This window comes from Triturus cristatus, chromosome 11 (assembly GCF_964204655.1).
Source record: "Triturus cristatus chromosome 11, aTriCri1.1, whole genome shotgun sequence".
NCBI lineage: Eukaryota > Metazoa > Chordata > Amphibia > Caudata > Salamandridae > Triturus > Triturus cristatus.
In genome coordinates, this window is record NC_140594.1 from 737515587 (window position 1) to 737541107 (window position 25521).

Here is a 25521-nt window from a genome sequence, read left to right on the forward strand (position 1 = left end):
GCTATTGTTAATGTCTACTCTCGACCAGTCGCTGTGGGTAAAGAATCCCCCACCCTAGCTGATGTCTCATCTTTTTTAGGGCAATTGACAGGTAACCTGAAAATAGTGATGGGAGGAGATTTCAACTGCCACTTTGAACCCCTGGAGGGCCTAATGGAGGGTGCCTTTACTGTCGAGGACGACCATTGGGGAGTCCCTCCTTCCTCATCACCTCACCCCAAAGCTTGGTCTCCGTTGGCAGTACAACTTACCTCTCTCACCCTGAACTTTGCACTGAGGGCGTGTAATGGGCGCACCCCTTCCGACACTCCTTCGGTGTGCACCTTCAACAAAAAGGGCCATGAGTCAAGGCTGGACTACATTTTTATAGATATTTCCCTGTGGCCCAAAGTCTTGGATTTTAGAGTGATCCCGAGGACAGATAGTGACCACAATTCCCTTCTCTTGGAGATCCAGCACCCAGCCCCTGTCATAGGGATGCTAACTACCGACCTTGCAATCGACCAGGGAGACATATTACTCACTACAAGTAGGCGCCGAGTGAAATGGGGGAAGCTAGTTGACAAAGAAGAAGCTTTAAAAAACCTCTGTTATTGCACTCCCGAGGTTCCAGGAGGGGGATGCTCTCATTAACCAATCTAGACCCTCAGATTACAATGAGAGACTATTTGACACTCACCAGGCCTTAGTAAGGGACCTTGCAGATGTCTTCAATCCGGCCCTGCCTACCAGAAGGAAAAAGACTCGTGCTCCGACTTGGTACACCTCCACTTGCAGGAAAACTAAGTCCGAGCTTCTTTCCGCAATTAAAGAGGGTAATGATAAGGTGAAGATTGCTGCCCTTAGGAGGGGGTACAAGTTACTACTGGCCAACGCAAGGGCAGAGTGGGATTGGAGTCATTGGCATGACCTGTCTGAAGCCCTTAAATCCAAAGACTTTAGGAAATTTTGGGCTCTGGTAAACAATGGAACAGGGGATCTGTTATCCGCAGTAGAACCCAATATTGCCCCCTCTATTTGGGAGGCTCATTTTGGGTCACTATACCAAGAAACCACTCTCTGGCCGGAAGGAATGGTGGTGGAGTCCCCCTGTCTGCCAGACGTGGCCTTGGAATTTTCCCTGGGGGAGGTGAAGCTAGCACTGGAGGGCTTAGCGCTGGGGAAGGCACCGGGGCTGGACAAGCTACCCGGTGATTTGTTCAGATACCACCCTGACATTTGGGCCCCGTATTTTCTTGTCCTTTTCAATGCTATTTTGGGAGGTATGGCGATCCCTTCCTCTTGGTTAGGGGCTGAAATAGTCCCGATTTATAAGAAAGGGTCCCCCTTGAGTCCTGTAAATTATAGGCCTATTAGCCTGATAGATGTGCCCCAAAAGCTTTTTGCGCGTCTTATTCTGAACCATCTATTAGACTGGGTGGAGGAAAATGACATCTTGAGTCCCCTGCAGGCTGGCTTCAGGAGAAACACGTCGACCATGGACCAGATCTTCCGCCTAGTTCTCCTCTACTGGAAGACGGTGAGGATCGAGGGCGGGAGATTGTACATGGTCTTCGTGGATCTGAGGTCAGCCTTTGACCTAGTCCCGCGCAGGAAACTTTGGGAGGTGCTGGAAAAGTTAGGAATCCCCCCCCAGCTACTTAACATCTTGGTCAGGCTGCATGAGAACAACTATGCGCAAGTTAGGTGCGGGAAAGATGGTAGACTTTCATCCAGGTTTCCTGTGCGTCGAGGTGTGAGGCAGGGTTGTGTCCTGGCACCGACCCTGTTTTGTTTATTCATCAATAACGTCATCTCACACCTGGAAAACGTCAAGGACAACGACGCCCCCTGTTTGGCAGGTAGGAGGGTACCGGCAATCATGTTTGCCGATGATACCCTCCTCCTTTCAAAATCCCCCATGGGGATTCAGAGGATCCTGGATGGATTTGGTCTTTTCTGTCATCAGCATGGGTTGGAGGTGAACACAGAGAAGACCAAGTTCATGATCTTTAACCCACCAACTAAAACTAGGCCCAATCCTACCCTGGGGACCACTAGCCTTGAGAGGGTGTCCACCTTCATATATCTGGGGGTCACACTGCAGGAAAACTTGGCATGGGATCGACAGATAGTACGATCCAAGGCCAAATTATCCCAACTGTCGGGTGCAATCCTGAAAGTGGCTAACACTTCTTCCTTCAAGCCCATAAGCCCGGCCCTTGAAACTTACAAGACCCAGGCCAAGGCTGCGGCCATGTATGGCAGTGAGCTATGGGGACATAAAACGGTGAAGGACCTTTCAATAGTGGAAAATAGCTTTCTAAGGCGCCTTCTAGCCCTTCCAAGTGCCACGCCACTCCAGCCTCTAAGAATGGACATGGGTCTCCCCCCTATTGCAGAGGAGCTTGTGTCTAAGCCAGTGAAGTTCTGGCACAGGCTCTGGTCTACGGACGAACTCCATCATTATAGGGAGGATCTTACCCATGTCATGAGCTTAAACTCCAGTGGCAAAATCCCCTGGCTCACCTTTGTGGAAAACGAACTGTCTGCCATTAATCTCCGTGTCCTGTGGGAGGACCCTGCACGAGGCTGCCGTACAATCTCGCGCAAAGCTCTGGCACAAATCTACAAAACCAGGTCCCTTGCACATTTGATGGACGCTCAAAATAGTGGCACCCTAACCTTGCGATTTTTAGAATCCAAAAATTCTTATGTTTTCGAACCTTTTATGGATTTTATCTTTCCCATCCTGGCAAGGAAACTGTTTGTTCAATGGAGGCATAGCACACTACCTATCAATTCATACACCTCGAAGTGGACAAATGGGGGCGATAAAACTTGTCCCTGCTGTAACAACCATGTGGAAGACGACCCCCACATCTTGTTTGTGTGCCCTGCATACCAAAGGCCCAGAAAATATTGGATAGCACCACTCTGTAAGAACCTGGGGTTCAGAGAGTATGCGCAAGCATACAGGATTTTGAAAACTAGTACCCTGGGCCACATTGTGTTCGCTGTTTCCAAATTTCTTATGGCCATATGGCTGATCAGAAAGAAAAAAATTGTCTGAAGCCCCCTGACTTTTTAAAGAACATTCTAAATGTAATTTTAAACCATCCTCGCTGGGAGAGTCGTTTTTATTTAAATGTATTTTAATAATGTTTTAATGTTTGTAATGTTTCATTGCATCTTTTATGGTCTATACGACCGAAATAAAGAATTTTTGGAATTGGAATTGGAATAGATAGATAGATAGATAGATAGATAGATAGATAGATAGATAGATAGATAGATAGATAGATAGATAGATAGATAGATAGATAGATAGATAGATAGATAGATAGATAGATAGATAGACAGAAAGATAGATACACTGTAAATGTTACTTTTAAGTTGCTACATATTTAGATTTTTATTCTTACCCAATACACATGTCCAATATTTCTTTTACAGGCCTCTAAATATTACAACTCACAGTGGAATGTTGTGAATTACAAGTATGAACAGTATTCTGGGGACTTCAGACAGCTGCCACAGTAAGAAGTTTCACTGCTTTCATTATTTCTAAATTCAGCTATTTTTATCTACAGTGACAACCTAGTGGCATAATGTTTCCTTTCTTCATTTGTCTTCTTGTCATTCCTTATCCTGTCCTACTTAAACTGTGGGTAAGATCCTTAAAAATGTGAAACATTTGTGAGTTTAAATGTTTTAAAGTAGACGAATACATGCATTTGCATAAACGTAGTACTCAAGTTTAAATAAATCCATAAAATATGAGCTTTTAGAAATATTTGCTAAGCACGCCAACGTGTTTTAAATTACTGGGGCTCAATAAGATACTGCCCTTTAATTTTATGTTTGGCACCAACAAGTGCTAATTGACTAATCACAGACAGAGTAAGGTTGTAAAGTTGATTTGCATTGCCGTAATATTTATGGAAATATTTAAGAGGAGATATGAATGGTACTCAATGGCTAATATGAAACTGACTTGCTGATTAGATATGTTTATTTTTGTGTGCCCCATATTTTCTTTCTTGCTGCATTCTGCTCTTATGTATGGTTCAGTTTTACAGGTACTTGCATTATTGCAGGCAAGTCTTGTATGATGTATCTCGCTATTATGATGTTGATATAGTTAGTTATTTTTTATATTCAATCATTAAAGATATGGTTTGCTTGTTGATGTTGTATTTATCTTTAATAAATGTTTTTAAAACAGAAAGTAAGTATTCTCAAAGAAGAAAGGGAAAATCACGCACTTTCAACATCTCGATTGCCTTACCATGAATGGTGAACGTAGAGTTGGCGTTTCTAGGGTTGGCGTTTCTAGGTTTGGGAAAAAATGTGCGTACAAGCCTTGATCAGTTGTGTAACGACACTTAAGGGGCCACCCTCCAAGGTACATGGAGGGACTGTCTCGAGACTTAATCAGGCACTCTCAGGCCAGGGTACTATGCTGAAGGTGCCCCCTGGAGCTCACCCCCGCACCGTGGGGACTGCAGGGGCCTATGTTACGCCACTGGATTTGATATGCATCTTGTTGCGTGATTTGTGGCATGCAGGCAGAGACAGATTTTGTTAAGGTAGTGACCTGGGCTGAGGGAACTTTGGCACCCTTGCTGATGTTAGCAAATAAAATGAGTCAGCAGGAGCTCCTTTTGAGTTCATTGGTCAGTCCCTGGCAAAGCAGTAACTGGCCCCTGAACACAAACGTCTCCGGCCTCCACCAGCTTACCTAAATCACCGATAGCTTAGCTGCTGCATGCTGATAATGGTATTATTGATGTGTGTCAGCAAGGGTGAAAGGTTGAAGGGAGGGAAAGGGAAAGGGCTAATGGGCTGTTAAAACATTGCCCGAGGTATGAAAATGAAGGATAAAATACACTTTAAACTGGCAGATCAGAGAGAAATGAGCTCGCAGGGACACGGACAAGGCGGGAGCAGGATAACAGGGGTGTTGCTGTTACCAGCACCTTAATGCACACAACTATGTGCACCCCTCAGGAATATTGGTGCCTTGGGCCTGGGCCCAGTTCACCCATGCTAAAGGCCAGCCCTGCATGCAGGGATAATATTTTGAATTGTGTGTTGCAATGATTATATCCCCATAAACTCATAAAGCTCCCTACCAGCAGTTCGAAGTTTCCAATTTTTTTTCATTGTCTACTTTGATGAGCTGTTCAATAGAGTTATACAGGATGGACACCATAGCATGTATTGTATCTTGTTTTTGAAAGGCCCACACTGTTCAACCACATTGCTCTAACTCCTGTGTCATAGCCGATGAAGAGCACATTTCTATGGTCTCTATGATGACCTGGTAATGATTACTACCACATAAAGATACTCAACTTGGATCTGAAGATGTAATATTCTACACTATTCTTTTCCTTTGTATGGATTTGTGGTACTCGCAGGGGGTCTAGCACAATTTCATTTAAGTTTGATTCACTCTGTGTCACTTTCCTGGAAATCACTTCCCTGTTAATTTTCTCTATTCTTTATTAGTTACATAAATAGCATAAATTGATAACACTAAATAAGAAGTATTACAAATTTAAACACTACTAATAGCATATTTCTAATCTAATAGTTCTTATATTAACACAATAGAGGGATTAAAAGCAAACCACTGAGAAATAGATGTGACATACAGTAGTTAACCTGAACATATTGTTTTAGCGAAGTGTAGTTCTAATTTCAGAAATAACAATTGTAGTTACTTTCTGAGTACTTGTTTTTTTTTATACTATCAGCTTCAGGAACAGTCCTTCTTAGTTTCTTTTAGAGAAAATATCAGTGATTTGCATCTTTTATTGCCCAGCATGGAAGGCATTAGTAATTTCACTGTTAAAATGAATAGCATGGTGTATGAGAGAGAGAAGTACTCAATGGCATTGTAATAACACACAAAGCTAACTGCAGCTGACCGTAGGTTCCACAATCCCCTTCACGTTTATGTTAGTAAATAATCCTGTGAATCCACTTCCGGCACTTGCCGCCGTTTAGTACCACTGAAAACCAGAGAAACAGATGTATGCCAATAGGAAAGGTGCACCAGAAAAAAATTCAGTTGTGCCAGTGTCAGTTCATCATCTTTTTTTATTAATGGAAATAATTGATCATAAACTTTAAAATTAGCCATCAGCCAACGCGTTTCGTTCCTTTTCAGTAGGAACTTCATCAGGGCTCCAAATAATAAATAGTGTATTCACGCTTGTTGATAAGAATCATGGTAACTTCACCAAGATTGTGACCCCAGTTTCAGGGTATTGGGTAAGTTCCAGTCCCAGCTCGAGATCCGAGTCCTCTGGATTTTAGGCGTGAGCAGGATCACCCAAAGTCAAGTTTCTCAATGGCATTGTGCTAGAAACTGGGTTCTCGGCTGACTAGGGTAAACGACCTGGCCAAGAAGTAACCATAATCCTAGTCAGAGTAAGGCATAAGCAAATACTGAATTAAGCTGTGCACAGAGCTGTCAGGTTTTACTTTAGAGACAATGTGTAAAGTATTTGTGCAACACTTAAACAGTAAACTGGTTGAAACACCACACAAAAAGATTTCACACCAATTTAGAATAAAGAGCTTAATGTTATAAATAAAACAAGATAAAAATGACTACATTCCATTAAGTAGAACTGTAGTTATGAATTTTTAAAGAATAAAGTGAAAATAGTGCTTAGAAGCAAAAAGCTCCAGTCGGGGATATCAGGTCATGCTGGACCAGGTCAAATCAAAACTTCATGCCGGTCACGATGGAGTGAGGGTCGGATTCAGTCCCGCTGAAGTTTTACCATCTCATGTTTTGTTCTGAGTCCCGTTCGTGTGTGATAAGTTAGATGGGAGAAAGGATAGCGTCACTGGCAATGGTCCACATGGCACGAAGAGCAGGCCGGCCATCGAAGTTGAGTGGGCTGGAGTTTTGCGGTGATGATGCACGCCAGTGGACGATGCTTGCTGTGCGAAATGACAAACTTGCTGTGGCTTGCTCTGATTCTCTGTGCAACCAGCACGGTTCCAGAGGGAACAGGCCCTGTCACATTCGCGAACAGCCCAAAATCTTGACTTTAAGAGCTTTAAAACCTCTTGAAAGGGCCCTGGACCTGAGAGGCACCTCTTGGGGGTCAGGAGCTCATTGAAGATGGGTCAAGGAGCTATGAGAAGCCTGTTATGTCCTTGAGTTTCCGATCAGAAGGACAGCAAACTAACACTTTTAGTCCCTCTGGGGTCCTGGGTTCAAGATGGGTTCCCAGTCCAGTTCTTCCTCTCAAGGCAAGAGGGCAGCAGGCAGCCGGTTAACAGCTCCTTCAGAGTAACAGTTCAGCAGAGTGGCAGTTCTTTCAGCAGCACAGCAGTCCTTCATCCTGGCAGAGTATTCAAAGGTCTAGAGGTGGAATGAAGTGATTGTGCTAGAGGTTCAGTACTTATACCCAGTTGTGTCTTTGCAGTGGGGGAGATTTCAAAGACATGCCTTTGAAGTGCACAGAGATCTTTCCTTCCTGCCCTGGCTCCATATTCACTACAGGGGATATGCAGCCCTATTTGTGGCGACAGGACACAGCCTATTCAGGTGTGACTGAGGCTGGGTCCAGCTCTTCCCTCCCATCCTGCCAGGCTGGCCCATCCAGTCACAAGTAAGCTCCAACTGTGTGTCGCTGTCTAGGGGGAATACACAAAGCCCAACTGTCATCCACCCCAGACATGTGATCAGAGACAGGCAGCAGGCACCACATAGCTAAAGTAAGAAAATGTCAACTTTCTAAAAATCCAACTGCACCATAAGTTAGGATTTTACATTTGGATTTCAGATCCAGAAACACCAGACTTGGGGGTCGAATCTCAAAGTCAAAATAATCTTCATTCGAATTTGTGAAATCCATAAAAGAAATACAATTTTATGTTCATTACATACAAAGTTATTTAGATTAAAACACCATATACAAGTGTTCTGCTTTGGTTTTCCCTCCAGATAGAACCCGCTCCACAGAGCCCTTCTGACCCAAACCAGAACGTTACCCCCTCCCTAGGGCCTTTTTACACCTAAATAACCACATATATATGTACCACCTAAGGACAGGGAATTCCTATTATATATATATATATATCAAGACCTCACAGCCTCGCAATCTCAGCAATCACAGTCTCGCGGCCTCAGGCAGACCCAGAATCTCCTACCAGACGGCAGCAACACACAAAGTCTCGCGGCCTCAGGCAGACCCAGAATCTCCTACCAGACGGCAGCAACACACAAAGTCTCGCGGCCTCAGGCAGACCCAGAATCTCCTACCAGACGGCAGCCTTAGCACGAGCTCATCCTATTATTACCGTAGTACACGACAGGGGAATCGGGATTACTATATATCAGATCACACAAAGACTATTAGTTGAGCACAACCTGTTCTCTAGTTCGAGGGGCTCGTTTCCCCCTCATCCAGTTACCACTTACCTGACCAGGATTAACCTCTGTTCATGTTGAGTTAACTCTGACTAAAAGAATAGGCTATCCTCCTATATAAAGACACACAACACATGCTAACTCACGACAAGCTAAATACTTTATTTAAATGCCACATGCACATTTGCAAAATACATCATATATACAACCTGCAAGGAAAGTAAAAGGTTAAGTTATACACTTCAAAGAAAAAGGGGTCGACATCACCTTAGTCGTATGTAGCCTGTGCTCAATGGTCATCTAGGTTCCCTTCTCGTCTATGCCTCGGCTTCGCCTGGAAGTCACCCCTCCGCAGTCGCGGGTCTACTCCCTTCTCCCTCTCCGAGTCACTGGAACCTCTTCCTCATCGGCTACTCTCTCCTCTTTAGATTCAAGTTCGTCATCTGTCTTCCCTGGAATAAGTAGTAGCTTTTCTGCTAACGGCCAGATGCCGCCTAAGGTCTAGAAGCAAGTGCAAGTGTCTGCCTCAGACTTTCACTAATATAGATGTGCATTCTCTCATGGAAATTTCCAGCTCGAAACCTGCCGCCCACCAAATTCCTGTACCTCCCCGTGCCAAGGACACGTTCCCAGCCGGCCGGCCTGATGTAGCGTCTTCGGCATGAAGGAGAATACAATCCTTCGATAAGGGCCGGCCTGAACCGGTTCTCTCCAAGCGAATAACACCTCCTAACTAAAACACTGCCTATGACCTAGAAACTTCCCAAGCTGCCAGAGCAGGAGGAAAGATGGAGTCTCTCCCGTTTAAGGCCTACCAGGCCTGAATGCAGCACAGCTCCATTAGATACCCTCACTACAGAACAGATTACCCCTAATGCTAACAAATCTATCCCCTAGGATATGTATGCAAACCCTGATCTATGGGGAAGAACACAGGATCATGTTGAAGTGCCTAATAAATAGGCTCTATACACTACTCTAACCCTTAGACTTGAATGGAAAGAGACTGAAGTCACATTAGGCCCCCCTTAACACGGAAAGGCCGGGGAAATCGAGCAGTACATTCCACCCTTGACTTCAGTCTATTATACATTCATTAAACAGGACTAACATCGGTGGAAGAATAATATCTCTCCCGTTTAAGGCCTACCAGGCCTGAATTCAGCTCCATGAAATACCCTTACTACAGAACAGATTACCCCTAATGCTAACGAATCTATCCCCTAGGATATGTATGCAAACTAAGGGTGGGCGTAGTTCGCGAAGTAGCACTTCGCGAAGCTACGCAAAGTGAAGTTCGCACTACGCGAGCTACGCGTAGCACTTCGCGAACTGCGAAGTAACATGTTCGCACTGTGCAAGATGTTGTTTTCAATGATTGCACAGTGCGGACAAGCAACCGGCACTGTGCAATCATTGAAAATGGCATCTTGCACAGTGCGAGCTGTAGTTTTCTGCTGCTCAAGTAGATTTTTACTCGAGCTGCAGCTTTCTCAACGCGAACTGGTAGTTTCTCATCGCGAGCGGTCGCGAGCATACGCGACCCCTCGCAATGAGAAACCTGACCTTCTCGCGTTGGGAATCTCGCCGGGAGGTTTATTTTCCATGCTCGCGATCGCGAACAAGGAAAAAGTCTCGCCAGGATGTCATTTTGCTTGCTCGCGGTCGCCAACTTGACGTTGAGGACCGCGAGCAAGCAAAAAATGACCGCAGCACTACGCAACACTACGCTACGCGTGTTCGCACTGTGCTACGTGCAGTTCGCGTAGTGCGAAGTAGCGCGAACTTCGCAAACTACGCGAGCGTAGCGTAGTGCTTCGCCCAGGCCTAATGCAAACCCTGATCTATGGGGAAGAACACAGGATCATGTCGAAGTGCCTAATAACTAGGCTCTATACACTACTCTAACCCCTAAACTTGAATGGAAAGAGACTGAAGTCACATCAATAGCAGCACAACACAATAAGGCCGGAAAGATCGAGCAGTACATTCCACCCTTGACTTCAGTCTATTATACAGAACACAGGATCACGTCAAAGTGCCTAATAACTAGGCTCTATACACTACTCTAACCCCTAGACTTGAATGGAAAGAGACTGAAGTCACATCAATCGCTCTACAACACAATAAGGCCGGAAAGATCGAGCAGTACATTCCACCCTTGACTTCAGTCTATTATACCTAATATGAAACAAAATGAACTGATCTATGTCTAGTACCAAGTGTGCAGAATTGAAGCATTGAAGGAATACACTTGAATAAAGCAACAGATAGAAATCAAAATGTCGATAATAATCAGAATACCTAACAATCGTGTCCATGTTTAAGCAAAAGATAATCAATGGCCGCTCGATTTTGCAAAATGGTCCTACGTTCACCCTGGGCGTCCAATAGCATGTCAGACAGGACTGTAGAAGTATTATTAATGGATTTCACCATCCAGCAGGCCATTTTCTCAATAGATTTGGCATTATAGACTGCCAAAGCAGGAACACCAATAATTCTCATCCACACAACTTACAAGCACCACTGTGCACACAGAGAAGTTTGAAGCAAGGTAGAGTCAAAAAGGCAGAATCACATTAGACCACGTCAAAGCCAATAGGTCAAAATCATAATTCACCTAACCCAAATAACATTATACGCTAAATCCCTCAGTATACAACATTGAGCACATGTGTGCACCACCACCCACAAGACTGCACCTCAACATACCATACCTTCTATTCTTGGAAAGACTATTCCACTAAAAGGCAGAACACACTTAAGTCAGTACAGAATGGTGGTGGTTGAGGGTCACCATAGGGTGTCAGACCACAAGTGGCTGATTCACTACATTGCACCCCATGACCCTTGATCATCACCATTCACATATGTCAAAAACAAAATCTAGCAAATAGCAACTGTATTACATAACTGAAAAGCAAAATGATCATTAAAGTACTGCATATCGCAATTGAAAGCAAAAACCATTGAAAACCACATGTCTAAATTAAAAGTCACAACTACTAAAAAGCACATGTTGAAACAGCAACTCATATTTTGAAGTTGCTACACAAAAATACATAATTCAAAACAAAGCATGACTAAAAAGCAAAAAAAAAAAAAAAACTCATCAAAGGTATGTGATAATCACTTTAGAGCAAATAAAGTCCGCATTCTCCAAACACATGTAGTAGCCACAACTCAGGTGCAGCTAGAAATAGCTCATAGACATCCGGATACATGGTGAATGGATACAGAAAAGAAATCAATCAAGCTTTTGAACGCTCCTAATGCTTCTAATGATTAAACTGGAGACTCCACTGTCAAACTCAGATATAGTAGCAACAGCTACAAGTTATTACTGTTCACTAACTTAGAAAATATCTACTCTGAGCGCTGCAAAGCGTCTCTATTGATCTCCATCCCTAAAAAAAAAAAAAACAGTCCTTCAGTATGAAAAAACACACAGCCTTCATGCAAATAAAGTTGGCCGCACGTGAAGGAAACAGTTCCACACTTTGCTGATCCCATTTCGCTTGGAAAGAAGCAGGCCATCATGCTCTCCGGTATACATCAGCAGCTGTATCTTCTTGATAAGGGAGGACCCCATCCAGTCTGGATAGCCACCGGCATCAGCCGCCACCGTCTCGTCTGGTGATCACTCCAGGCTTGGGGGGGGGGAGGGAAGGGAAGGGGGGAGGGGGGGGGAGAGGGAGGGCCCCACTCACACGGGAGAAGGGAGTCCCACTCACACGCGGAGAACTGGGCGAATCTGAAAAAGAAACAAGCATCACTTTTCTTGCAAAGAACATTTTCAAAAGTACAATATTTTAATTTCTGTCTATATAGGTCTCCTCCAGCTCTGGGGAATCGTGTAATAATACTACTAACGCTTTAGCCTCTAAAGTCTTGATAAAATCCCTCTGTTTCAATACACAGCCAGAAGGGCTGGGGCAGTCCCCTTCTCTCACTTCCCTCACTGCACCCCTCACAGGTGCTGCCCCCCTTCACAAATCTCCGCGGACACTAAATGGCCCCTTGCCAAATATAACAAGCAGAGGCTTCTCCGGCTGTCTGTAGCTCACACCTTATCTCCTTCAAGGTCGGAGAGAACTGCACGCCTGCCAACTTTCTTGGACTGTCTGCGACTCTCCTCATGGGGGGGGGGCCTGCGCCTGTGCAAGCCTCCCAGACATCTATGTCCAGGAAGCTGTCCCTGCCTACGGAGGAGAGGAGCTGAGATGAGATGACCCCTCCCGTAGGAATTCCTTCTCGGACTTCACAGAAAGCCCGAGCCCTGCCCAGCGTTGCTGGATGATCTCACTGCAAGACTCCCAGACAGCAATCTGAATTCAAAAGCGACCTAATATTTCCCTGCACTTTCCTGTAACTAAAAAGGGCACATTGCTCTAGAAGTAACTCACGAAATAAATGTTCATGTTAATGAAGTGGCCACATATCAGACTTATTGTACACAATCAGCTGTTCACATCCAAAATCACATTGTTGCAATTCTCTTTTAAAGCAAAATGTATCATACACTGTCATGTCTAATTTATGTCCGCAACCGGTGATCGTGAAGCCCAAAACATTAGTCTGTTTACTTTCATGCACATTCCATTCAGGCTGAGAAAGCTCCTCAGAGGAATTAACTAAAACCGTCTGTGTAGCACATAGCCTGCCTGCATTCTCTGTTACACTTATCACACCTGAATCATTCTGGCATGGCAAAGTGAACAACTTCACAGCCTGGTACACGTTTAATTTTGTCTTCAAAGATATATTAGCAAACTGGGCATCAACCAGCTCTGTTTTCAACTCACTACGTTCTCATTGCAAATGCCCACATGTGTAATGCATGTTAACCAACACTTGAAAATAATACCGCTGTCTTTCTCCAAAATGTCATTAATCACCTGCTGAATAACACCCGTCATTGCAACTACGGAGACTGGAATTTCAAGGGAGTCCCACGTTTCAGAGCCATGCTCTGAGATCTTACATGCACTTTACAACTGAAAACATTAGATATGCATTCCTTAACTAACACTTGAAAGGGATCCAGCCCTCTCTGCCTCACGTAGCAAGCTATTTATAAGCACTCTTTACAAGACACGCTGAAACACACACATACCAATTCTAAATCAGCACAGGTAGCTCACTTCACGAGCCAGCACATCATACGGTCTGCCCCCATGCAAATAAATCAAGTGATATGTAACAGTCTGCTTCCAATTACTCAGCCCACTCACGGGCTAAGGCTTCACAAGGCATTGAATCCCAGCCGGGAATATCAACGGGCAACTTAAAAGTAGATTTACATTGTCTAGAACAGATCGTGAAAAAGAGAGAAGAAGAGAAAGAAAAGAAAGAAGAAGAAAGGCTAGACACACCAGTATATCACAAAGAACATACAAACAAGATCACGCACACGCCGGCAGCAAACACGGGACAACACAACGCACACAGAATACGTAAACGGTTCACGACGCCAAATGTTCTGCTTTGGTTTTCCCTCCAGATAGAACCCGCTCCACAGAGCCCTTCTGACCCAAACCAGAACGTTACCCCCTCCCTAGGGCCTTTTTACACCTAAATAACCACATATATATGTACCACCTAAGGACAGGGAATTCCTATTATATATATATATATATCAAGACCTCACAGCCTCGCAATCTCAGCAATCACAGTCTCGCGGCCTCAGGCAGACCCAGAATCTCCTACCAGACGGCAGCAACACACAAAGTCTCGCGGCCTCAGGCAGACCCAGAATCTCCTACCAGACGGCAGCAACACACAAAGTCTCGCGGCCTCAGGCAGACCCAGAATCTCCTACCAGACGGCAGCAACACACAAAGTCTCGCGGCCTCAGGCAGACCCAGAATCTCCTACCAGACGGCAGCAACACACAAAGTCTCGCGGCCTCAGGCAGACCCAGAATCTCCTACCAGATGGCAGCAACACCCAGTCTCGCGGCCTCAGGCAGACCCAGAATCTCCTACCAGACGGCAGCAACACACAAAGTCTCGCGGCCTCAGGCAGACCCAGAATCTCCTACCAGACGGCAGCAACACACAAAGTCTCGCGGCCTCAGGCAGACCCAGAATCTCCTACCAGACGGCAGCCTTAGCACGAGCTCATCCTATTATTACCGTAGTACACGACAGGGGAATCGGGATTACTATATATCAGATCACACAAAGACTATTAGTTGAGCACAACCTGTTCTCTAGTTCGAGGGGCTCGTTTCCCCCTCATCCAGTTACCACTTACCTGACCAGGATTAACCTCTGTTCATGTTGAGTTAACTCTGACTAAAAGAATAGGCTATCCTCCTATATAAAGACACACAACACATGCTAACTCACGACAAGCTAAATACTTTATTTAAATGCCACATGCACATTTGCAAAATACATCATATATACAACCTGCAAGGAAAGTAAAAGGTTAAGTTATACACTTCAAAGAAAAAGGGGTCGACATCACCTTAGTCGTATGTAGCCTGTGCTCAATGGTCATCTAGGTTCCCTTCTCGTCTATGCCTCGGCTTCGCCTGGAAGTCACCCCTCCGCAGTCGCGGGTCTACTCCCTTCTCCCTCTCCGAGTCACTGGAACCTCTTCCTCATCGGCTACTCTCTCCTCTTTAGATTCAAGTTCGTCATCTGTCTTCCCTGGAATAAGTAGTAGCTTTTCTGCTAACGGCCAGATGCCGCCTATGGTCTAGAAGCAAGTGCAAGTGTCTGCCTCAGACTTTCACTAATATAGATGTGCATTCTCTCATGGAAATTTCCAGCTCGAAACCTGCCGCCCACCAAATTCCTGTACCTCCCCGTGCCAAGGACACGTTCCCAGCCGGCCGGCCTGATGTAGCGTCTTCGGCATGAAGGAGAATTCAATCCTTCGATAAGGGCCGGCCTGAACCGGTTCTCTCCAAGCGAATAACACCTCCTAACTAAAACACTGCCTGTGACCTAGAAACTTCCCAAGCTGCCAGAGCAGGAGGAAAGATGGAGTCTCTCCCGTTTAAGGCCTACCAGGCCTGAATGCAGCACAGCTCCATTAGATACCCTCACTACAGAACAGATTACCCCTAATGCTAACGAATCTATCCCCTAGGATATGTATGCAAACCCTGATCTATGGGGAAGAACACAGGATCATGTTGAAGTGCCTAATAAATAGGCTCTATACACTACTCTAACCCTTAGACTTGAATGGAAAGAGACTGAAGTCACATTAGGCCCCCCTTAACACGGAAAGGCCGGGGAAATCGAGCAGTACAACAAGTCAATTACCAGTAGATGGTAGCTAAGTGATTGTGCAAAGTCTTAGACAGCTCCATTCTAAAACCATATCATAACTCATATCATTGAGGTGCTAAAAAGTGCAAATAGTGTTTGTGCAAAGAGTACTCTCCCCAAACTACCTCTAGTATCTCAAATAATGCCATCATTGAAAATGCAGACAAAGATAAACAGTGTGTAACACTAATCACAGCATGCAAACCAACCCTACCATGCCAACCAAATAATGGAAAGAGAGATAATACCCAAAGCCTGTATACCAAAAAGCATGGACAAGTATGTAAAAAGATCTTGACTACAAAACCCATCAAAGGCAACTCGGGTGGCTTAGCATCCATCCCAGATAATTTACATCTCCCCCTGACATTACACCCCATGTTATAATATTGAAAGATGTCCCAAAATTGGAATCTCATATAAGCGTAAATTGGTTAGATTTAAAAAATAAGGTTCCCCATTGGTTGGCGGAATGCATTTGTGATACAATTATTTTATTCCAGGAGGGTAAACTGGGTTGGTCGTTCACAGAAGACCGACCATGGTTATTGTGTAGTAGTAAATTTCAGACACCCAGCAGTAGTAAAATCTATGCTTTTTAACCTAAACTGGAGACATTACCACCAAGACCAATATGAGGAGATGATTCTCTAGTTTTGGAAATCGGTTAACCTTGACCAGTCGATACGCACCCCTTTCAAATCTTTGTGAGCAATACTGACTGCAGGATTCCCAGTAGTTAACATAAAATCAAACAGAACCTGGAACCATTGGGTTAACACCTATGAATACAGGTAAGGCCCACAGACCAAATGAAAAAAATTAATTGTTTACTGGTTAAGACATGGTATATCGCAGGACTAAAAAAACAAGCTAGGTAATAGGGAGTGGCATAACCTTATAAGCACAGCACATTTAATGTGCTTGCAGAAAACATGGCATACAGAAATTCTTTCGGTTAATGGTTTTGTGACAATTACTACTCCTGCAATTCCATCAGTATATTGGGTGCTAAGAGTGGTCTGGCAATTCTAATTTCAACCACAGTTCTGATAAAACAGAAGAAAACCTTCCTAAAATCCCCATATTTTTAACTATCTCCCTTCCAGATAGACCCTAAACAGCTTTTCATGATGATACATTTTTATAATAATGTATTTGGTAGCCCAAAGTAAAAAATGACATAATAACTAGAATTGGATGCCTCCACAAAGGACATTTGAGATGAGTGCCTGCTCATATAGGCAGGTGATTTTAATCTTGGCATTTACAAATATTCCCTGAACAATGTATGTGAATACAATTATGCTTTAGGGGATGCACAGAATAATTTTATCCATGATAGATATTGACATATCTTTAACAAACTAATTCATATATATATAACCTAGAACTATCAGAGCTAAGTGGTGAAACTGAACACACCTACCTTTTATGGGAACAGATGTAGCTCTTGTATTTACCATATTTTGCTCTCTACACATGGATTAGAATGCTGAGCTCCTTTTTTGTGGTTTCTTCAAACCTTAGTGACCATTTTCCCCTTACATTCATTTTAAAAGTAGAGTTTAACCAAAATGAAGCTCATAAGTTAGCTCCCCATATCGAGGAAGCAAGACAGGTATTAGCCTCAACTATTTTGGGTGGAGCCATAAATAAAAACAAAGAAAACTTTATGGTATGCACGGAAAACCAAAGGTGGCCAAGGAAAGTATAGTGGGCACTTCTCAGAAAATTACTACGTCAATTTCACAACATGTTAAAGTTAATTGTAAGATCACTAAGAAAAAAGTGTTCACAAACACTAAGAAAAGAGTGTTCACATGCGAACCAGAACCTAAAAAGGCTCTACAATTAGTCCCCAGGGATTGCAAGGAGGTTATAAAATTAAGACATCACTAAAAGCAAGTGCTAGTCAAGAGGAAGAAGCTACTGCAGGAACAGACATGGGCGAAACTGGTCCAGGCAGCAGAGTGTAGACATCAGACACTTTTCTGGCAGACAATAAATTCCCCATTTTTTAAGGATGAAAACAATTCAGGGGTTGAGTCTAAGGTCTCTCAATCCGATTTGCTTAGCCATTTTGGCAGTATTTGTAACCCAGAAACTCAAAAAGAAGACATATCGCAGGGAGAACAAACTCCCAATTATTGCCCCCCTCCCTACATTGGTCAGCTTAGAGGAAGTCATTAGTGCTTTTGCAAAATCAGCAAATGGGAAAACCCAACAGGGTCCCAATAAACGTTTTTAAGTCCAATATAAAAATGTAATGCAGCAGCACAAGGGGTCTTATCACTTCCCAATTGGAATTTACACATATAAAATGTAATTAGGTAATCCTAATGTTATGCTATGGGAGAGATAGGCCTTGCAGCAGTGAAAAATGACTTTCGATGTTTCTCCCTACCAGGATATGTAAAACATAACAGTACATGTCCTGCCTTTTAAATGCATTGTCCCCTGCCATCTGGGTTGTCCATGGCCTACCTTAGGGGTGACTGAAATGTATAAAAAGGGAAAGATTGGGCCTGGCAAAAGGTTTATTTTGCCAGGTCGACAAGGCTGCATAAACTGCACACACTGACTCTGGAGTGGCAGGCTTGAGACATGGTTAAAGGGATACTTAAGTAGGTGGCACAATCAGTGCTGCAGGCCCACTAGTAGAATTTAATTTACAGTCCTGGGTACAGGGGGTACCACTTTACTAGGGACTTCTAAGTAAATTAAATATGCCAATTGGGGATGAACCAATGTAACCATATTTAGGGGAAAAGGCACAAGCACTTAAGCAGACTTCAGTAAAGTAGAGGAGAAAGGCTAAAAGTTGTGAGAACGACCACTCTAAGGCTGTCAGGTCTAACAAATTGTTTTTCACAAATGGTGGCGGTACAAGAAAGAAAAACATCTACTGCATTCTCTTTCATCTGATGTAAATCCAGTCTCAGCAGACATATGGGCATCCTCACATCTCAATGCTCTCTTGTGACAAATAATGTCAGCACCTATGCCTCTTTCAGCATTCTGTCAGCCCCTCTGTTGAGGCTGACAAGCTGTTAAAGAATGCGTCAAGTAGTAGTGGAAAGCTATGAAGCATGCAAATTTGTAGCATCCATAAATACACTCATCTCTAAGTGGCCATAATCCAGCACGATTGTGACTTTCTAGAAAAGACTTCAAATGAGTCCTTTGATAAAATTGCTCTTCCATGAACCATTGCCTGTGTTTTCCTTCATTAATCACTGCTATTTGAGAGCTCTGGGGCTACATCATAAAACATTTTCGAACAGTGCTATTAGATGTCCTTGGTGGTAAATTAAGTCAATGCTTACTACAAACATATTTTACAACCGTATTATGAAAACAGGATTCTGGAGGAGGTAAGCTGTGAAAAGAACGTCAATGTACTTTTATTGTGTTCAATTGTGTTGTGGTGGTGATAGGTTCTGTTGTTTTTTTGTTCTCCTGTGTATTTCTGCTACATTATTGTAAGTGATTTTGTTGTGAGTTATACTGTGGTTGTTATGTTGCAATCTGTTTTGACTGGTTTCAAGGGATGTACCCTTTTGCGTTTTAATTGTGTATTTTTGTTTAGGGGTAATGTAAATTGGAAAACAAGTTGGCCAGCCCACACTCATGCAAAAGGAAAGGATGCAGGCTATCCAGTGTATGTGTTCTTCTTTTGGAAATTATCTTAATGAGATACCTCATCTAAGAAATGTCCCCTCAGAATACATGATACCAGAGAGATAGATACAAGAGAAATAGTAGTGTTCTTCAAGGGCGAGTCTCAAGTTACCTACCATTCAAATCCATAAATATTTTCTTGTGTAATAGGTTGTAGAAGATCTTTAGTAACTGTACTCTTGATTCTGAGGCAGACATACAAATCTCAACCACTGACTGTTGTGTAGTGCAAGCCTTTGTTTGCACTCCTAACTTACTTATCTGTTGCAAGTCAGAACTATCTTGTAAATATCTCAGGATTCAGGCCCGTTCTTTGGTTGTTTCAGAATGCACTGGAAAACATGTCAGGATAAGGAAATTGGAAGTGACATCTTTTTGAGCTAAATACCAATAGAATGTGGAGATACCAGTAGCGGCTCACACAGGTAAGAGCGGTAGGGCGTTGGGGTGGGGCTTGCCAAGGTGGAGCAAGTCGACAGTGGACGGGATAAGTAATATTTAATACATAAATAAATAAAACCACTTACTTTGCTCTCACCGCATCACTGCGTCGGTGATGCGGCGAGCGCAATGTAAGTGGTTTTATTTATTAAATATTACTTAGCCCGTCATCTGTCAACTTCCACCACCCTCCACCCCGCCGCACCACACTTATCTGTGCGAGCTGCCACCAGGAGATATGTTTACCATTAATGACGATAGAGAAACAAAAGTCAGTATGAGACAAAGGTTTCTAAAATTGCAGGGTTCTGAACAACGAATTACAATGTCTATAAGTGTATAATTGAACATTCTAAAATAACAGGATTATTATGTTAAAAAATCCTTCTACTCCGCTTGAAGAGAAAGCTTTTAGTAGAATTTGTGTAGCATCAAGCACTCACATTTTCTACTTTTGTTGACATTACTTTAGGAATGTTTAAAAAAAATTCTCAACTAGTTGAATGTGTCATTAATATACGTGATTTACTGTACTGATATAATAACTAAAACTAGTATACACACAAAGCACATCAATTTGACGTCTATTGAAAGTAAAGTTTATATGGAGGCTTACAATGTTTGTATTATAACTTTTTTTAAATACAGATAAAACATACATTTCAGACTTTTAAGCAGAAATGTATTTTCAAATGGTCATTAGAAGGAGATGAAATTGAATTTTACATTAGTTACTTGATTTCGTTTAGGATCCCCTTCAACTCTCATTGTGTTAGCTTAACCCAAAACTTGGAGATTTGCAGGTGGCCATTGTGATCCCTAGTAAGGGAGGAAGAATCATAGAACTCTGGTGTTCTCATTAAATATTCCTCTAACTTTACTTTTAAGCCACATCAGTTGGATCTAAGTGACCTGTAATCACGGATGTTCACAATTCAGCTGAAATTGATTTAGAAGAAAAAGAGTACAGAAAGATTTAACAGATAGCTTGCATTGTATGAAATTTCCCTCTTATATGCAGACCAAAACAGAATGTTCGAGAATATACATAAAGATTCTAAGAGTAGTCTGAATTGTCACACATTTCTGAGGTTTTTATTCCTGCTGAGTACTGGGAGCCTGTCTCTTAATCTTTTTACAGGGCTGTGTTGACACATTCAGTGTTCAACCTTGCTTGTGTCAGTTAGGTAATGATGAAATACAACGTTTTTGGTTTGTTTGTATGTGTTGCTTGGCACTACAGTCTATGTAAATTATTATGGCCCACTTTTTTAACAACAAAACAATAATGGCAAAAGATGAGCTGTCTTATGTTATGACTTCTCCTTCTGATGCAGACTTTTCTTGACTGTCTTAAGTTCTTATTAATGTATTGAATTTATATGTAATTGTTTTTTGCAATTTGTGTGAAAAAAGTCTGCACACTCGCTTTGTTGAACAAAATAAAGTAAATTTGAACTTGTTCCATGATTAACATATGTATTTCCACTTTAAACAATGTAACAATTATATACCTTGCTTCTTAGAAGATGCCATCATTTGTTTACCTTTATTTTCCTTTTCCAACACAGATTGTTTTACTTCAGCAGTGCTTCCCAAACTCTATAAGCTGTTTACATACATAAATAGCAGGATTTTTGGCTGCTAAACATTTACAAAAATGACCTGGCTTTCTCTATCAGAGGTGTGGAATTCTACAGTAGTAAAAACTCATGCAAGTTGTGGGGTTCGAGAGGACCAAGGCATGGTTTGTATTGTGAGTTAGTGAACTCCCACAAACACTTGTGAGTTTGTGGGCATTCACACACTTGTATCCAACATTTTTGCACCCTGGAGATAGTGGGGTGTTTCACTCCAGCAAAAGGCTGCATTAAAACCCCTGATAGGGCAGGAAGGCGAGTAAGTCACTCCCAGAATTGGTAGGTTGTAGATAAGGGGTTTCCTCATAGGAAAATGTGATTTCTATACTGAGAAAGTGAATAATGATTTGACCCCTAGTAATGAGTGCAGAATGATAACAACCTACAATAAACAACATGGACAAGTTAGGAATATATTGTCCAAACAAAGGCACTTAATCCGTAATGACCCTGTTTTGGGCAAATTAGTTTCAAGGAGACCACTGGTAACATTACGCAGGGCAAAATCATTTAAACAGATGTTAGTTAGCAATATGGTATCAAAATCTGACACCTCCAGGGTGAAGACAACGTGGCTACAATGTAAGGCAGGCTTTATAAAGTGTATGAAGTGTAAAGCTTGCAAGCATGGCAAAAATACTTCCACATATTTGCCGGGGTTATCCAAAAAAGGAAGAAAAATAAAGAGTCAATACGACTGCAAAACCAAATTTGCTATCTACGTGCTAGGATGCCCCTGTCATCTTAAGTACGTAGTTAGTACAATACTACCGGTCCACAAGTGGGTGCTGCAACACCTCAGAGCGATTAAAAATGGCGATAATTCATATCCAGTGGCGCGCCATTTTGAGAAACACCATAACAAGAATGAACAAGGTCTTACATATTTTGTCATAGATTCTATTTCTCCTCATATTCATGGAGGTGGCAGAGAGAAGAAATTAAGAAGACTAGAATCCTGTTATATTTTAGAGCTAGATACAATGGCTCCAGCAGGACTGAATATGGAAGAAGACCTGTACACTCATCTGTAAACTTTCAGATACTCTAGTCAACTATATAGTTGAATTCTGTCAAAAAGCTTCTTTAGATTTTCTGTTTAATAAATGTTAAGTTTTTGTTAACACTTGCACTTTTTTGGTTAGTTTCAAGCACTATGTTTACACAATGCAGACATTACATATATGAACCGCATAAGTGCATTAAGCCCTGATAGCCCACTAGGGCACGATAAACATAAGTGTTATCATGTAGATTGTCATAGGACCAAAAGCCAAGCCCACTGGGGCAGAATTTCTTAGCAATACCTATGACAGGAAAAAGCATAAGTCGCTTAAATCCCCTATTGGGATGGTAGCTATCGTTTTTGCTCTTAAGTGCATGATTTGAATGGGAGAATCAAAGCCCTACAATATTTAGTAAATGTAGCGAGTAAAGCTATATTACATGGCACGGAATGCAATATGAGAAATGGCTTTTGATAATAACTTATGAAATGCCAAATAATGCTAAAAATCGGTATAATTTATTGTAATTTTTTGGGTTGACGCAAATAATGAAATTCTAATTGTTTGTAACAAAAGACATAATTGAACATATGTTTTTACAAATCATGGTGTAAAACTACGAGTCTATTTTCCATGACATTATGTATGTAGTGTGTCACGTGGTATGTCACATGCACGGCATTTAAAAATGGTTGATTCTGGCACAAACTTTATCGGTGAACAAGCCTGCTGGTACAGGCGAAAACGCGTCCAATCTAATCAGCCGACAAATAAAACCTATTATTTGTCCAAACACGGCGTCGTCAATTCTTTGTTGCAGAGGAACGTAATTGCTATAATTTCTGACCGAGCTTGGGTGGTCTGCTGTGACGATGCACCCTCCGATCAGAAGTTCGCCACGGCTGCTACACAAGCAAAGCGAAGGAAATATATATATATATATATATGACTATTTGCACATAGGGCTCCATTTCCACTATGTAAAACTGTACACTATGCTCAAATGCACTCTGGGGAAATAGACAATTTCAAAACAAGCATTGGCAAAGCCAGTTGGCCATGCCTGTTATATTTAAGCAGAGTGACTGGCGTTGTCAAAGCTTGCTTGTTTTGGCATCACTTATAGTTTGTTGTTAATTTACACTTCAAAAATGTCCATTTGCCATCTTGAAATGGTAACTTAATAATAAAGTATAACAAAACAAATCGAAGGTGGCTGCCAGTGCATTAGTGTATGAATGTGGTTGCATGAGCAGCAGTGCTTTTTGGTTTTGTTTACGACAACAAAAATCACATGATTTGTTTTTTTATTACACATTATTATTAATTGACCATTCCGAATTGACTAAAGCCCATTTTCAAACAGTACATTAAGGAATAAATTATGGGTAGGATTGCCAAAAGTAGATACATGTGAGCAGTCCTATAGCAGTGTGAAGCAACCAGAAGCTTGTCTAAACAATAATAAACAATAAAGTGTAGAGTGGGGATGAGAAGAAGAGCTGGGAGCTCATCAGACCAGGAGGGGTGGGAAGCAGGAATAAAGAGCTGGACCCAGAGAAGTAAACACGGCAGACACCAAGGAAAGTGCTGCACTCCGGTGGGCTATTAAAACCGCAATAAAATGGGAATCTCAGCAATAAAAAAAATGTTCTCTCACATTACCAATCCTTGGGCACAACTCATCCAACCAAAACAAGATTGCAAAATAGAATGCTCAAACAGACAAACACATGATTAGGAAAGAAAGCCATCAAATAAGAGACATGGAACATTGATAAAAAATAAAAGCAGCCAATCAAGAACAAGGGGTCACCAACTCTCTAATAATATGTTAAAATCTGGGACACAATGTTGTCTGCAATAGACAGCTAAAGCTGTCTGTAGCAAGACCCCAAAAATCACAGGACTCAGTGGTATGCCTGGAAAGCAGTGATTAGAGCAGCTTTTCATGTGCACTACAGCTGAGTTTAGTGAATAAGTGTTTGGAACTGGCACATTCTGGTTGGCTAAGGCGAGGCCCTGGCCAGGAAGAACCTACCACTCTTATCAGGGTCATGTTATTATATTTACTGTATAACCTGCGTCCACTCTTGGGTAGCTTGGCAGTGAGCAGTTCAGGCTTATCACAGAGGCAATGTGCAAAGCATTGGCACAACACTCTCACATAATAAATAAACTGAGCAGCACAAAAATAGACTTCGCACATGGTGTATGTAAATAAAATCTGTATTCAACACCCACATTAACTAACACAACATTAACATCATGTATTTCTGGGCAAAACTAACACTTGGAAATATCACTTACAGTACTTGGCCCAGCTGTGTTAAAGATGGCATCAGTAATATGCACACTTGGGAAGAATCCTATTTTACCCCCCAGCATCCTTATGCAGTGCAAAATGTTGTAAGAACAAGGCCCAGCCAGGCAATTATTATAATTCAATACCAGACAGTTATAGGGTGCACCCCGGTGCACAACAATATCAGAAATGTGTACATACAGAAAATTACAACACTTTTAAATAGCCCCTCGGGCCAAGGCCACACGGGTAAAAACCAATGTCAAGCTTACTATTATTTTGGCAAGGAAGCAACGTGTACGTCAACACCGCTGTGTAGTGTAATGAATCACAGGCAGTCACTCCCAAACACTCGTTTTCATTTCGTTTGTATTTGATTCTTGTGAATCATAAAAGGTGTAGTTTTTTTTCTGATACTCCAGTTCTGTAGTAGGGGTATCTCTGTTATAGTCATAATCTAGTGAATAGTCCCGCCCATGTGCGTGGACCCCGGAGCAATAAATAATAATCTCTAAAGGTGACAAATCATGCAGACCTGCATACACCTTTAAGAGAGAATTTAATTTAAAGACAGATAATGCAGCCTATACCCACAGGCTACACTGTCTAGTACTTCAACTAGAATTCCACCAACATCCACAAACAGCACTGCCTGTCCAGCTTTTCTCCACATAGGAAAAAACCCTGCCTCTACCAGCAAAAGCCTCTGGAATGATAGAGAGGAAGGAATGGACAGACAAGCCCCATAGGCTGCCATTATGTGGCTGAG

At 42.4% G+C, this 25521-nt stretch overlaps 1 protein-coding gene across 8 annotated transcripts in view; it reads left to right on the forward strand.

Moving 5' to 3' along the window:
• DOCK10 (dedicator of cytokinesis 10) overlaps window positions 1-25521 on the forward strand; it is a 1791775-nt gene that overhangs the window by 684446 nt on the left and 1081808 nt on the right. For all 8 annotated transcript variants that reach the window (XM_085634396.1, XM_085634392.1, XM_085634394.1 and 5 more), the window contains exon 4: window positions 3436-3518. In XM_085634396.1, the coding sequence (XP_085490522.1) occupies window positions 3436-3518 (83 nt within the window). The remainder of the gene's footprint in view (window positions 1-3435; window positions 3519-25521) is intronic.